Source organism: Dromiciops gliroides, chromosome 1, assembly GCF_019393635.1.
Source record: "Dromiciops gliroides isolate mDroGli1 chromosome 1, mDroGli1.pri, whole genome shotgun sequence".
In the NCBI taxonomy this organism is placed as follows: Eukaryota; Metazoa; Chordata; class Mammalia; order Microbiotheria; family Microbiotheriidae; genus Dromiciops; species Dromiciops gliroides.
This window is the reverse complement of record NC_057861.1, coordinates 716,487,446-716,502,473: the sequence shown is the minus strand read 5'-3', so window position 1 is coordinate 716,502,473 and position 15,028 is coordinate 716,487,446. Positions and strand designations below refer to the sequence as shown.

The 15,028-nt window shown below is 41.4% G+C and overlaps 1 protein-coding gene across 1 annotated transcript in view; it reads right to left on the bottom strand.

Moving 5' to 3' along the window:
• Positions 1–13,439, bottom strand: part of SUMF1 (sulfatase modifying factor 1) — a 102,106-nt gene extending 88,667 nt beyond the window's left edge. Inside the window, exons 1-5 of the mRNA XM_044001578.1 lie at positions 13,408–13,439; positions 12,565–12,757; positions 12,201–12,515; positions 3,711–3,884; positions 1,805–1,879 (exon numbers count right to left, since the gene is read on the bottom strand). Of these exons, the coding sequence (XP_043857513.1) occupies positions 1,805–1,879; positions 3,711–3,884; positions 12,201–12,515; positions 12,565–12,757; positions 13,408–13,439 (789 nt within the window). The remainder of the gene's footprint in view (positions 1–1,804; positions 1,880–3,710; positions 3,885–12,200; positions 12,516–12,564; positions 12,758–13,407) is intronic.
• Between the last annotated feature and the right edge of the window lie 1,589 nt (positions 13,440–15,028).

The following is a 15,028-nucleotide window of genomic DNA, read 5'->3' as shown; positions in this document are numbered from 1 at the left end:
CAAGCAGAGAGAAATCTGAAAATACCAATGAATACAACAAAAACAAGATGAATATAATACAAGGACAGCTACTAGCCTGAAATAATATACCAAGTTCAGGGAAGAGCCTAGTTGTATAAAGATTGAGATATAATGAATACAAAAAAGACAGTTTGGAGGGTGAAGGAAAGAAAATTTCCATTATTGAAATTCTGTAATTACCAAAACAGAAAAGAATTTGATTGCCATACCTTAGCAAGTCACACAAGGGGAAAAAAATTGCCAACAGGGTTAAGTAACTTGCCCAGGGTCACACAGTTAGTGTCACGTGTCTCAGACCAGATCTGAACTCAGGTGCTCCTGACTCCAAGGCCAGTGCTCTAGCCACTGTGCACAAGAAAATTTTAGAAAGACTTTCCATAATCTCAAGAGAAAACTCAAAATGTAGTTATTCACCAGCAAACTTCAAAAACTACAAAAACAAGAAAAAAATTAAAAAATACTGATTATGAAAAAAATTTTAATTTAATTTTAAAAAAATAAGGATTTCACAAGATTTTTCTCCAAAAGTCAGAAATGATTCGGGGGAAAAATTGACCATGTCAGCAGAGAAGTGGTAGAGTATCAGTATGGGATGAGACTTATGTTGTCCTGGCCAATGAGTGAATTTATTTTGATTGTCTATATTTTGTTGCTTCAGGAGAAGCTTTAAGGTGGGGAAAACAGAAGAGTCATAGGCAGTTGAAGCAATGATTTTAAGCATCATTATTATTAAATGTGGAACTTTTTAAAAGTTCAGAAGACATAATAGAAGACAATACAGATTAAGCTACAATTGTTATTTTGTTGGAGCTTTTTCTTTTTATTGAAATGTAATAAATTACATTTTTTGGCTTTATTTGAGACTCTACTCCTTATTTTATTTCCATTATTCAAATTCGCTATGGTTGTAATTAAGTTTCCATACGTGGATGCACACATAGATATACACCCAAATAACTATAATTAAGTTTGGTGTGGACAGAATGAGTCTCATGTCCTATTTTCAACAAAGGTACAAAAAGATTTTTGGCTCATCCTGCATACAGAAACTCTTTTTTTAGAGTATATACTACAAGACAAGCACCTCTGTTTCAACACAGCAAATTCAAAATTGAGCCCTTAACAAAAGGACTCAATATTATCCTGATTAATTTTTTCACTAATGTTTGAAATTCAAGCTTTTACCCAAAAAAACTGAACTAATACATGCTTATAATTTCGTATAATTTAGAAGAAGAAATTCTCATTTGAATCCTCTACGACACACTGAGGATCATAAGCAGAAAGCAAACTATCAGGACCTTGGATAGTAATTAGTGAAGTGAGATGACACATTGCTCACGTGAACAAATGAGTTCAAATGATATCAACAATTATAATCTTTTAGATTTACACAGTGTTTTACAGTTTACCAAATTGTTTTTCACAAGCACTCTGTGAGCCAGGCAGGAGAGGCTGTTATCTGTACAAATGAGGATTTCCAAGGCGCTTTTCCAAGATGACATGGCTAGTTAAGTGGCAGAACCAGGACCAACACCCAGGTCAAGACTCCTCCTACATTCCTACTCCTTCTCCTCTATCAAAATATCTTATAATACTTGCTTAGTTTCAATCTAAGATTCAATCCATTTACTTTGAGTTCAATTTCATTTGCACTGACCCAGGCAGCTCATTATTTAGGAACACTATTTTGTATCAACACCCCCTCCCTCATCTCCCCTCAAACTGTCCCATAATGTAATTAGGTCAGCCAGAGTCCCCCATTTAATTAAACATTTCTTACTGCCTGGTGGATGTCACTCTTCACCTCATCACTCAACATGCTGTCAAAGACAAAGGAATCACCAAATTTCTCGGCCTGGAATGAAGGGCAAAAATAAAAATCTGTAAGCGGCTACACACAGATCAGTTTCTTTAAAATCACCAAAAAAAAAATGATTTTTGAGAGGCCTGCACTTGGACTCAGGAAATGTGAGTTCAAGTTCCAGTTTTACTATTAGTTATACAATCTTTAGCAATCCAGTGAAACTTTCTGAGCCTTAATTTCCTAATTAGTAAAATCAAAAACCTGCTTACTTACCTTAATAAATGTAATAAAGAGTTAATGGCACAACATATTTTAAAACAAAAAACTTGTGTTTTTTCACATTTCCTCAGAAGACCCATTGGAAAATATCTCCTCAGACAACTGAAACAGGCCAAGATTATCCTTTAATATCAATATGGTTCAACCAGTGAATTCACAGAGTAAACTGTGTGCCTCCTAATAAAGTGTCTTGCACAGTGCTTAATATATTCTTTTTTTTTTTTTTCTTGGTGAGGCAATTGGGATTAAGTGACTTTCCCAGGGTCACACAGCTAGTAAGTGTTAAGTGTCTGAAGCCAGATTTGAACTCAGGTCCTCCTGACTCCAGGGCAGGTGCTCTATCCACTGTGCCACCTAGCTGCCCCGCTTAATATATTCTTGATGAGCTGACAAATAATTTAGCTTCCAGAACCATACAATTCCTGATGACAGAAAACTTTCCATGCATTCCAAAAAAGCGTACTTTGAAAATGTAATACTATGCTATCTGTGGGATTATAGGGAATTGAGAGCACTGTCCTCCCCACTACCCGCCACCACACACAAATATAACTGAGCTGTGGGCAAACCTTCTTGGTGGAAGCTGGAAGCACACAGATGGAGTCATGATGGAAGAAGGTTGGAGGACAGAGATATGCAAATCATCCACTCAGAGATGATCATTTAAACCAAAGGAGTTGATGAGATGACAAATGGAAAGGGAGAGAGAGGAGAGAAGGCAGCCTAGGACAAAACCTTGAGGGATATCTATATTTAAGGGGCAGGAAGTGGGTGAGGAATCAGAAAAGATGTGGTTAAAAAGGAGAAAGAGGAAGGAAGGAAATAGGTACTGATTAAGCACTTACTATGTGCCAGGCACTATGCTAAGTGCTTACAAATATCCCATATGATCCTGGAAGGTAGACACTATTATTATGCCCATTCTCCAGCTAAGCACAAACAGAAATCAGGTGACTTGTGCTAGGTCACACAGCTAGCAAATGTCTGAAATTGGATTTGAACTCAGGTCTTCCTGACTCCAGGTCCAGAGCTCTTTCCACTGTGCCATCTAGCTGCCTCCAGTGGTTGAGGGGAAAGAAAAAGGGGGAGAAGTATATCAGGAAACAACTGATATTAAAGACATTTAAAGGCACAGGACCTAGGTTGGGTCCCAGCTCTAATCATATCTGTCTGACTTGAGGCAACTGAGCATGTAAGCATGCGCCAAAGCTTCCTATCTGCCAAAAAGAGAGCAAACCGCATTTCTGTTATCTATCAAACAGGGCTATTATGAAGAATGTGTTTTGGGAAACTCTCAAGTGAGCTATAATTACTGTCAGCAGCATTGTAAAAATTAACAGAATGGCCAGCATCATGACTAGACCTCATAAGTGATGAGCAAACCAGCGACGACTCAAGCTTTACCACGTGCCTCTTGAAGCTACAGACACGGCACAAACTGCGCCTCTCAGCCCCTCATTCTTTTGCAGGAAAGGGGGTTTTGCTTCATCTGCTCTCCACTGACTCAGCAGCAACTCAACATTACTGGAAGACTGCCGTCCCACTGTCTGTTTTTCCCTCTCCAAAGCACTTTACAAGGGGCCTTAAAGGACCTAGCACCCACCTCTGTCACGTAGCCTGTGGAGTTCACAAACTTCTCAAATTCAGCATTACTGACTTCATACAGATCCATGTAAAAGGAGTTAATTCGGACCTTTCTGGCAGGTCCTTCCCCATCCTGCTTTATTTGAGGATCATCTGTGCCCATTGTAAATACGCCCGCAGGGATGTGGGCCATCTGAAAAAGACAAAAAAACAGGAAATTGTTGTACTGTCATTTCACCCTGTAGGAGGAAGAGGCCTGGATTCACCAGGACACGTGAGGTCTGGCCTGCCTTTGCCATGTCCTGAAGCTTCAGCCTCAAAGTCTGCCCCTCTTTGGGCCTCAGTTTCCTCCTCTGTAATATAAGGGCTTCCACTCCCAGCTCTACATCTGTGAGCCTTATAAGAGACTGAAGCGTCTTTCCTTTGATTAGTAATGTCACCTTAAACTCCGTAAGTCAGCATGAGAAGTGAGGGCTCCTTAGAAAAGGAATCCTTCCATTAGAAGGCTGAAGGTTCTGCCTCAAAATAACCTAAATAACTTAAAAGAAGCAAAAAATGTCATTTCTGTGTCCCTGAGTCATTTTGAATGGAACACTTTACTTGTCAAATCTTTTAGCATCGGGAGGGAGGCACAGAAAGCAATGGATGCCACGTTAAACTAAATTGTTGGAAGCTTTCTAATAGACTGTAGGCTAGGTAGGAACCTGACTAAACTAATGCCAATGTCCTGATTACTGCTCAAAAAGCTGGGGGTGGGAAAGCTAGGGGAGGGGGAAAAGTTGGGGAAGGAGGAAGGATGAAAAGAGGACAAATAACACAATGACCACTCATGATATAACATTAAAAGGATATGACCGGGGTGGCTAGGTGGCACAGTGAATAAAGCACTGTCCCTGGATTCAGGAGGACCTGAGTTCAAATCCAGCCTCAGACACTTGACACTTACTAGCTATGTGACCCTGGTCAAGTCATTTAACCCCCACTGCCCTGCAAAGAAAAAAAAAAAAGGATATGACCACAGCTGGAGACTCATTTGTCAAATAAACCAGCCAATAAGAGTTCAGTTCCTATTTCCACTGACTAGGAATACAGTCAATCAATCGAAAGCATTTATTAAATGCCAATTTACCAGGCACTGTGCTGGGACCTGGAGATGCCAAGATAGAAATAAAAACAAGTCCTATCCTCTAAGTGCACAAGCACACAGCATGTGGGGGGAGGGAGGAAATGAAGAAAGCCTTCTTAAAGGAGGCGGGCGGCACTTGAGCTGAGCTTTGGAGGAAGTGAAGGCCTTATGGGACAAAGGTAAGAAGGGAGAGGATTCCCAGAATAAGGGGAACGGCCCATGTATACAGAGAAAAAGATAGAATATTATGCTGACCAGACAGTAGGTAGGGCAATATGGGAGGGAGGGAAGGAGTGAGAGAGGGAGGGAGGAAAAAAAAAAGAGAGAGAGAGAGATAGGAAAACAGGAACAAAAGAAAGAATGAGACAGAAAAACAAAGAGACAGAAACAGAAAAATAGAGAGACAGACACAGAGGTTTGTGAAAGATTTTAAATGTCAAAGATTGATGTTTTTATTTGATTCTAGAAGCAATAAAAAGCCAATCAAACTTCTTAAGCAGGAAAGGTACATGACCAAAGCCCTGCTTTGGAAATACCAATTTGTCAGCTACTTGAAAGATGGATCAGAAAGGGGAGAGCCTGGAAGCAGAGAGGATGATCGAGGAGGTAATGACAGTCTTTCAGGTGAAAAGTGATCATGGTCTTAACGGGAATGTTTTGGTACTGAGTGAGGAGAGACAAGTGATCTATTTAGGAAATAAATCGGACGAGACTTAGCAACTAACTAATTAGACACGTGGCTTTAGTGAAAATGAAGAGGTTCGTGTGATGACTAAGTTGTGAACTTAGGTTCCTGAACAAATAATGATACCCTGGACAGAAACTCAGGGAAACAAAGAGAAAAGGTGGGTTTAAGTGGAAAGGGGGAGATGAAGAGAGGAGACATCCTTAATAATTCTGAAAAGAAGACAGAAAAATCAGAGAGGTAGTCCACTGACTCTCGGTATATGATATCTGGGTCCATCTACTCCATGTGTTTCCACTTTCCAAAATGCTTGTATGTAAGATATTCAGGGATCTTTAGGGAAAAGATGTTATTAGAGCTGACATTAGAATCTTGATCTCATATGACCTGTTACCATGAGAAATTTACCAGGAGAAGGCCAAGTACAAGCAAGTACTTTAGTATAAAGTATCCCCTAACCACACAGCTGTATAGCATAGATCGTGAGAACTAAGACCACTAGGTAGATGAGGCAGAGAAACAGATATAACCTTGATTTTAAAAAAACAAACTTCCTAAGAGATAGCAACAAGTGTAATGGACCACCTCAGGAGGCAGATTCCCAACACTAGAGGTCTTCATGCAAGCAAAGGTTCAAATAGTGATATAATGGGGGCAGCTAGGTGGCGCAGTGGATAGAGCACCAGCCCTAGATTCAGGAGGACCTGAGTTGAAATCCGGCTTCAGACACTTAACACTTACTAGCTGTGTGACCCTGGGCAAGTCACTTAACCCCAATTGCCTCACTACAAAAAAAAAAAATAGTGATATAATGAGGCTCCTGTATAAAACACTATGTTTACAATTGCTTCAGATGTTTATAAATTTCCTCAGTCCTCAGAAACAGCTTTCTCCTACATTAGCTTTTTACCTTTCCATCCCTACCTATCCTATCCAAAAAAAAAAAAAAAGTGGAAAAGACCAATCATAATATAAAAGCTTAAAAATTAGTTTAAAAAACAAACCAATGGGGGGGGGCAGCTAGGTGGCAAAGTAGATAGAGCACCGGCCCTGGATTCAGGAGGACTTGAGTTCAAATCTGGCCTCAGACACTTGACACTTACTAGCTGTGTGACCCTGGGCAAGTCACTTAACCCTCATTGCCCTGGGTGGGGAGGGAACAATGAAGTTTTATAAAAGATTTAAAGGACGTAAAAAAAATTCCTCCCAGAGGACAAATAGGTCCTGTTATGAGAATAGCTGTCAATTCCTCAGCTTAAAAGTGAAGACAACAGAGAGTTGTGCCCATTTCATACATGTTTTTTTAATTACCTAATTTTGTTCTCTTATCTCTGCCTGCCTGAAGGTGAACATCAACATTTCTAAAGATTTCCACTGTGGATGCCTGTCCTAATTTTTTTTTCTTTTATTGAGGGAATAAGGCTACAGAAGATAATTTTCCATTCTGAAGGTTGTAGATAAAAATAACCTGTTCTACCCTGAATAAAATATGCTTCTCCAATTGAACTAATGAAGTGAGTGTTGTCTCATCTTACAAACTGAAAAGTGCTCTGAATGGGACATAGGGACATAATGAGCAACAAGGAGTCTTCGGCATCTGAGAGTCCCTTGTGACAGCAAGGAGGTCAAATCAGTCAATACTTAAAAGAAATGAATTTAGGCTATTCACTGAAAGGTCAAATAATGACACTGAAACTTAAATATATTAGCCACTTAATGAGAAGACGACATTCATTGGAAAAGACCCTGATGTTGGGAAAGATTGGAAGCAAAAGACAAAGGGGACAGCAGAGTTAAGATGGATAGATAGTGAGATGGATGCAATGAACATGAACTTGAATCGACTTCAGGAGACAGTGGAGGACAGAAAGACCTGGAGTCCTATGGTCTATGCAGTCATGAAGAGTCAAACTTGACTAAACAGCTGAACAACAAAAAGTCTCTGGTGTGGTCTGCAGCCAAGTTGTGCCAAGTGCAGTTGTTCAGCATGGAACTCTCAATTCTTTCTTCCAGGGTCAGCTGGTCAGTAGCAATATTCCCCAAGAATTCAAATGGGAAGAGACCTCCCTCTCCCCACCCCTGGTACTCTTCATTCAAGTGAGGGTTATGAGTGACTGAGGTGAGTGAAGAAATCACCCTGTTTTCCCATTAAAGCTTTGTAGTGACTCAGAAGAAAAATACTGACAGCTCACAAAGTGCTTTCCATACAACTCCATAAACTAAGCTGTACATGTATCTGTAATGGCAATTCTACAGAAAAAAAAATGACAGCTCAGCCAGATTTAGGGTTTGGTCTTAGGAGGCAGGACAGTGTGGTAATTAGAGTTCTGGACATGGAATCAGAAAGACCAAGATTCAAATCCCTCCACACCTCGTAGTGATGTGACTATGAGCAAGTCACTTAATCTCCTTCAGTCTCCCCAACTGAAAAACAGGGATACTTCAAAGAGCTGCTGTTGGAATGAAACAGCAACCTAAAAGCAAAGCACTATGAGACCTGAAAGCACAACAGAAACAGGAGATATTATTATTGTCCAGTCTCACATCCCTGTGGGAGCTGGGACTCAAACGCAGAGCACTGACATTTTATAAATCTCATCCTTTCTCTCCTCTTTCCTCTCCTATTCAATATCAGAGATACATGGGGTTTTCAGAGAGGACTAGCACTTCTCGTGTGAGGGCTTGCCAAGCCCTTTTCAGGACCATTCATCTACCTTTGGTGTCTACCTGACACCTGTGGCTTCAAGAAGCCATAGCCATGCACTGGTCACAACCCAGTAAAACCGTAGACTGGTTAAATCAGGTTGAGGGTAACTGACAGACCCCAAACTTGGGGGATGTCTACCCCAAGCATATAAAGACTTATCTTGGCTGAATGGGCAGATCTGAACAATTTGAAAGGTGGCTAAAGCAGGGCCTATAGAACACTGAGAGCTTGGTCAGACATTAAAGACGCCAAGGTTAGCCCCTGCAGCCTAGGCCATTGCCAGTCACTGGACTGAGATGACTCCAGAAGAGAGCAAGGCTAACAACTCTGTGCAACTCTGCCTCACTTGAAATCCAATGATGTCACCAGTCCTCTTTGAAAACGAAGGACAAACAACATTCAATGTCAGCAAGAAAAATAGAGAAACTGACTTTAAATGGGTTATGATAGCAATGTGCTCAGCCATTTAGCCTCTAACAAGATTTATATATAGAACCATATGCATAATCATGTTCATTCTCATTCATTCTCATTCTCTCTCTCTCTCTCTCTCTCTCTCTCTCTCTCTCTCTCTCTCTCTCTCTCCCCCCTCCCCAAATATTATTAAGTACTTATGCTAACCTTCTCCTTGCCTTGTTTCAACTTTAGATGGTTAACCAAAGCATAGACCATCTTCAGTAATGAAAAACAGACTATTCAAAAATTCTATTAGCCTGGGACCAAAGTGAACATGTCTACAAATGGGAACTAGGTTTTAATGGATGAAAAAAGGATGCAGAAAGAGTTCATTTCTTTGTCAGTGTCTCAGACCTGCCTTTCATCAGACCTAACATCAAGGAACGATATCAATGCATTCATTCATTCATGTATTTTATGCAAGGCACTAAGCTACACAAAGGCCCTACCCTGGAAGAGCTTAGAGTCCACCAAGAGAATACATTGAAATAACTAGAGCAAAATGCAACTATGTTTACGTTTAGAGAAGCTCAAAGGTGAGATTACCCCAATACTGAAAAGCAAAAGTTTCATTTCAGGTTAGGCTTTAAAAAGAACTTATGGGTAGGGAAGAGGGCAGGCTCATTGTAAAATCTGATCCAAGTTTCACAAATGTGAAATCATGCATATAATTTTATTGTCCTCAAATTTTGACCCTTGAACAGAGCTGCTAAGGTTAAAATAACAAAAGGGAACTGACTGTTTTGCTGCAGTCAACTCAAGATCATTTTCACAATGATAAACTTTCATCAAGATGGAATTTTGATCTTATTTAAAATGAAGCTTTCAATTAGTGTCTTCTGATGTTTTCCTTCAGTCTTCTTTTAAAGTAAATGGGTACACTGCTGTTATTCAGTCATTTTTCAGTTGTGCCTCACTCTTCTGGACCCCATTTGGGGTGTTCTTGGCAAAAATACTGGAGTGGTTTGCCATTTCTTTCTCCCGATCATTTTTACAGATGAGGAAACTGAGGTAAATAGGGTAAAGTGACTTCTCCAGAGTTACATAGTTACTAAGTATCTGAGGCCAGATCAAGAAGATGAGTCTTCCTGACCCCAGGTCCAGCACTCTACTTCACCACCTAGCAGCCCCCAAGTTGGCATAAATAATGCCTTACCTTTCAGAAGTCTCCCTATAAGCTAAGCTAGACCATATATGACACTACACAGGTTACCAAGCACTTTTCCATTATTCAAATTTTATTTCCTTTCCCCCTCACTAGTATTCTTGATATATCACAAATACTAGCACAGTAAATTACTTTTCTAATGAAACAAATGGAAAAGTCATTATCTTGTCCAAGTTCTTACTTTCAAAACAAACAGTTTGGGGCAGTTAGGTGGCACTGGCAGTGGAGAAAGCACTGGCCCTGGATTCAGGAGGACCTGAGTTCAAATCCAGCCTCAGACACTTGACACTTACTAGCTGTGTGACCCCGGGCAAGTCACTTAACCCTCACTGCCCAGCAAAAAAACAACAACAACAAAAAATCCCCAACAGTTGAAAAACTCAGATATCTAATTTTTCCTGTTAAAAAATTCTCCTTGCATCCTACATTTACTACAAATCTTAATGTGTCATCATATTAATATCATGCTGATCCACCAGCTGGCTGGTATTTTTTGTGGAAGGAATAATTCAAAGTCCATGTCTTATCTAGCACCTTATAAATCTTTGCTTCTTTTGTACAGCATTTGTCAAAAGTATAGCATTCAAACAAACTGAATCAAGGGTTCTTAATGTTTTTTGAGTCATGGATCCCTCTAGCAAACTGGTGAAGAATAAGATTTTTAAGTAATTGCTAAATTTCAGGCATAGGTTAGTGAAAATAATGAATTACTTTTTTTTCTATCCAAGTTCATGGACACCCCACCCCACCAATCATATCCATAGATCTATTGGGACAGACTCCAGGTCATGAAGACCGTGCTGTTCTTTTATTGCATGATAGGAACTTGGGAAAGATCACTGGTTACATAAGGATTTAAAGCTGGAGGAAACTTTAGAGAAATGTTTAGTACAATAGAGATACCAAGGACACTGAGACTGACTGTAAGCAGAAATAACAGGTAGCAGAGCAAGTCTACAGTAACCCTACAATGGACTGATATTTATAGACAAAGGAAAACAGGAAGAAAAGGTACTTCCTTTCAATCAATCTACCTTAATACCCTAGACAAGCTCCCGCATAACTTTCCTGAACCATGATTCCTTCATCTACAAAAGGGGAGAGATACCTGTAGTGCTCAGTTCACAGAGGAAATACTGGTGAGCACTTCACCGACCTTAAGAAATATGAGCTACTACCAAAGACCAGTAAGTTAGACATCCTTGAAGACTTGAGGGCTGAAATGGTCAACTCCCACAATGAAACACTAAGTAAATCAAATGCAAGACCATCAAGTTAATAATGAGGAATGCTACTTTCCCATTATGACAAACACTAAGAAATCTGCATTCTTACAAAACCCTTTCAGGACATCCTAAAAGAATGAGCTAATATATTTTGTAAACTCCCCAGGGGACAAAAAGGCACATCTCTCACTAACTTTCAAGGTTCCTAATGGTTTAGAAAGACCACTACTGCTATGGGAATGACTGATCTAGATAAACATTTAGACAGACTTCTTGCATGTTATCATAGGATAATAATGTCCCAAACGTCCTAGCCTCCACTTAAAACTCCACTAAGACTTTTGGGACTGCTCCCCTATATTCAGAGCTAGATGAGACTTTGGAGGTCAAGTGCTCACCCTGATCCTCTAACTCCAAATCCAACTTCTCCATCTATACCATGAAATCCCTCATTTTACAGGTAAGGAAATTGAGGCCCGGATCGAGGTCACACGGTGAGTAGGTCTCCTGAAGCTCCGTTAAAATGTGGACTTTTTTGAGGACAGGGGCCGTGTTTAGGCCCAGCCACCAGCACAGTGCCCGATACAAAGTAACTACCGAATGCTTGTTACAACAAGAACCTGCTAAAGTCTCAACTGACTAAACCCAGAGAAAGCCGGGCTGCACAGGCACAAGCCCAAATAGAGAAGCTGGCAAGGAACACCTAAAGGTTTTGCAAATGAATTGAGTCAGGGAAAAAACACTTCCCTGCTTTGTGGATCAAGTGTCATGGGCTTATATGGGCGGGGCAGACCTCAGGCTCCGGAAAGGAGTCTCAGAGATGCCTTCTCCAACCCCCAATTTTCCAGATGAGGAAACTGAGGCCCGCGAGAAAGGCATCTTGCCCAAGGCCACACTTAGGAGGCGGCTGAAAGCAAAGCCGGGAGTGAAATCAGGTCCTCTGACTCCAAAGCCTGGGCTCTTTACGCGGCTCGCGCCGAGAGATGGTCTCTCCGCAGACATGGTAGAACCGGGCCGCTCCGAACCCGCCTGTCCCCGATCCCGGGGGTGCGGGGAAGAGCCCTCTGCTTCTCCCGAGTCTCTCCTACAGGGCGAGCACCCCCCAGCCCAGGCCCAAGGCCCCCTCCCCACTGCCGCCGACCTGCGGGGGCAGCACCGGCCGTTCGGAGGAGGCCCGCTCCGCCACATTCGCCTCCCGGGAGTATTTGTGCGCCGCCGTCCCGGGGCGCTGGGGAGAGCCACAGCCACACGTCCCCGCTGCGTGGGCCGCGCCGGCTGCGGCGGATCCGGCCTCCGAACCCAGGCCCCGGGCCGCCCCCAACGCCCCAAGGATCAGCAGCGGCGGCAACACCAGAAACAGCCCCGGGACCCGGCGTTGCCGAGTCAGCCCCGAGCCGGGCGCAGCCATGTTGTGTGAAGAGCCATGTGACCGCGCTGGGTCACGTGATTCCGGAGCCTCTCAAGGAGGCGCATGCGTGCGACTGCTTCTGCGAATTCCAGAGGACGAGGTCGCGCGGGGTCTCCCCACTTCTTCCTTGGTAGGGCCCAGAGGAGATCCGCGGGAAATAGATGTGGTGATTGGCCATATGACGAAGAAGAGTGAAAACAGCAGTTAGACGAGCAGGAGGCTTGTCTAGGGCAGCAGCAAGCGTAACCCCCGGGGTAGAAGCGCCCTCGTCTCGGGGCCCCAGCGATACTCTAGAGGTCAAATGCGACCCCGCCCCCCATCTTACAGATGAAGCGACTGAGACCCACAGAGCTTCTGTGAATTCCACTTAAGAAATGGAGACCCCCTGCCTGGAATGCTACCCTTCCTCATTTCTACCTCCTGGCTTTCTCCAAAACCCCATTAAAATTCCACTTTCTACAGAAATCCTGACCTGACCCCCCCCCCCTATTCTGGTGACTTTCCTCTGCTGTTTATTTCCAGTTTATTCTCTTTTTTTCTTTTTCTTTGTTTTTCCGGGGCAATTGGGGTTAAGTGACTTGCCCAGGGTCACACAGCTAGTAAGCGTCAAGTGTCCGAGGCCAGATTTGAACTCAAGTTCTGAATCCAGGGCCAGTGCTGCCTCCGTAGTTTATTCTTTATATATCTTGTTTGTAGTAGTTGTTTGCAACTTATCGTTAGATTATGAATTCCTTGGAAGCAAGGACTGTTGGGGTTTTGTTGTTGTTGGGTTTTGTTTTGGTTTTTTTGCATTTTATTGTATCTGTAGTCCTCAGCACAGTGCACTTAATAAATGTTTAATGACTAACTGACTTGAGAAAGTGAAGCCTTTTGAAGTTGTGGCTTGCCCCTTGTCACATAAGTAGTGGCAAAACCAGAGTTTCAATCCCGAAAGTCTTACTCAAGAGTTCTTAACTTGAGGTCCGGATCCATGGTAAAAATTTCAGGGAAATCTGGATATTTGGATGTGGGAAAAAAATTACTTCTTTATTTTTATTAATCTCTAACTGAAATCTAGGAAGACTCATGAACTAATGAAAAGTGAAATGAGCAGAACCAAGAGACCATTGTACACAGTGACAGCAATATTGTAAGAATAATCGATTGTGAAAGACTTAGCTATTCTTATCAATACATAGATCCAAATAATTCCAAAGGACTCATGGTGAAAAATGCTATCCACATCCAAAGAGAACTGATGAACTCTGAGTGCAGACTGCAACATTTTTTTTCACTTGCCTAATTTTTAAAATATGACTAATATGCAAATATGTTTTGCATGACTTGACATTATAATAGATATATTGTTTGCTTTCTCAAATGTATGGGAGAGGAGCTGAAGGGAGAGAATTTCGAACTCAAATTTTTAAAATATTAACCTCTACCTTAAATGTTAAGGCAGCTAGGTGCAAAGTGGTTAGAGCACTGGGTCTGGAGTCAGGAAGATTCATCTTCCTGAGTCCAAATCTAGGCTCAGATACTTGCTAGCTGTGTGACCCTGGGCAAGTCACTTAAGCCCAATTGCCTCACCAAAAAAACAAAAACTGGAATGCAAAATTATAAATAAAAATATTTATTACATTTTTAAAAAAAGAATTTGAGCCTAAATCTTAGGAAAATAATCTAGTGGGTCTTAAAAAGGATCTGTGGAACACTTGTGTTCCATGTGATGTGACTAGGAGTTCTATTAAAAAATTCTGGGGCAGCTAGGTGTCGAAGTGAATAAAGCACCGGCCTTGGATTCAGGAGTACCCGGGTTCAAACCCGGCCTCAGACACTTGACACTTACTAGCTGTGTGACCCTGGGCAAGTCACTTAACCCCCATTGCCCTGCAAAAAAAAAAAAAAAAAATCTGATGCTACTATAATTTTCTTTCTAAAGTATAACATTTAAAATTATATATACATATATATATGCATATATAAAATGGTTTAATTGTATGATCTTTTTCTGTAATAAAGTAGGCTTAATTTCCTCCAAGAAAAAACAGTACATCATGGGTGTATTTTATATACAACACAAAACTTTTTGGATCTATAATTTTATTTATAAAAAAACAAAACAGGGATAATGATTAGCTCTACATAGAGCTTTATTCATTTTAATGATATTTACAGTTCTAAACAACACCTTTAAAAAAACAAAGGACAGCTTCAGTTTCGCAACAAAGAAAGGAAATACACTTATAAAGACAAACATTGACAGACTTTTCACAGTAAAAGAGGACTATTCATTCTCCATACAAAATGCCCGGAAACATTTGGCTAGAGAACTAGAGTTTTTTAATCTGACCAGCCAGGTCCAGCAGGCAAGAAGTAAAGAAATGTGGCTTGCTATGTGCCATGCACTGTGCTAAAGATTCAAGCAAAAAGAAAACAATCGTTTCAAGGAGCTTACTGGGGAAAGACAGCACCTGAAAAGGAGCTGAAAAGTAGTGGGGGAGATGGAGGAGAAAGTAAAGAGAGGTGGCAAAGCCCATAATCAGCAGATGTCCAGCCAAGACCTGACTCCAAAATAGAGG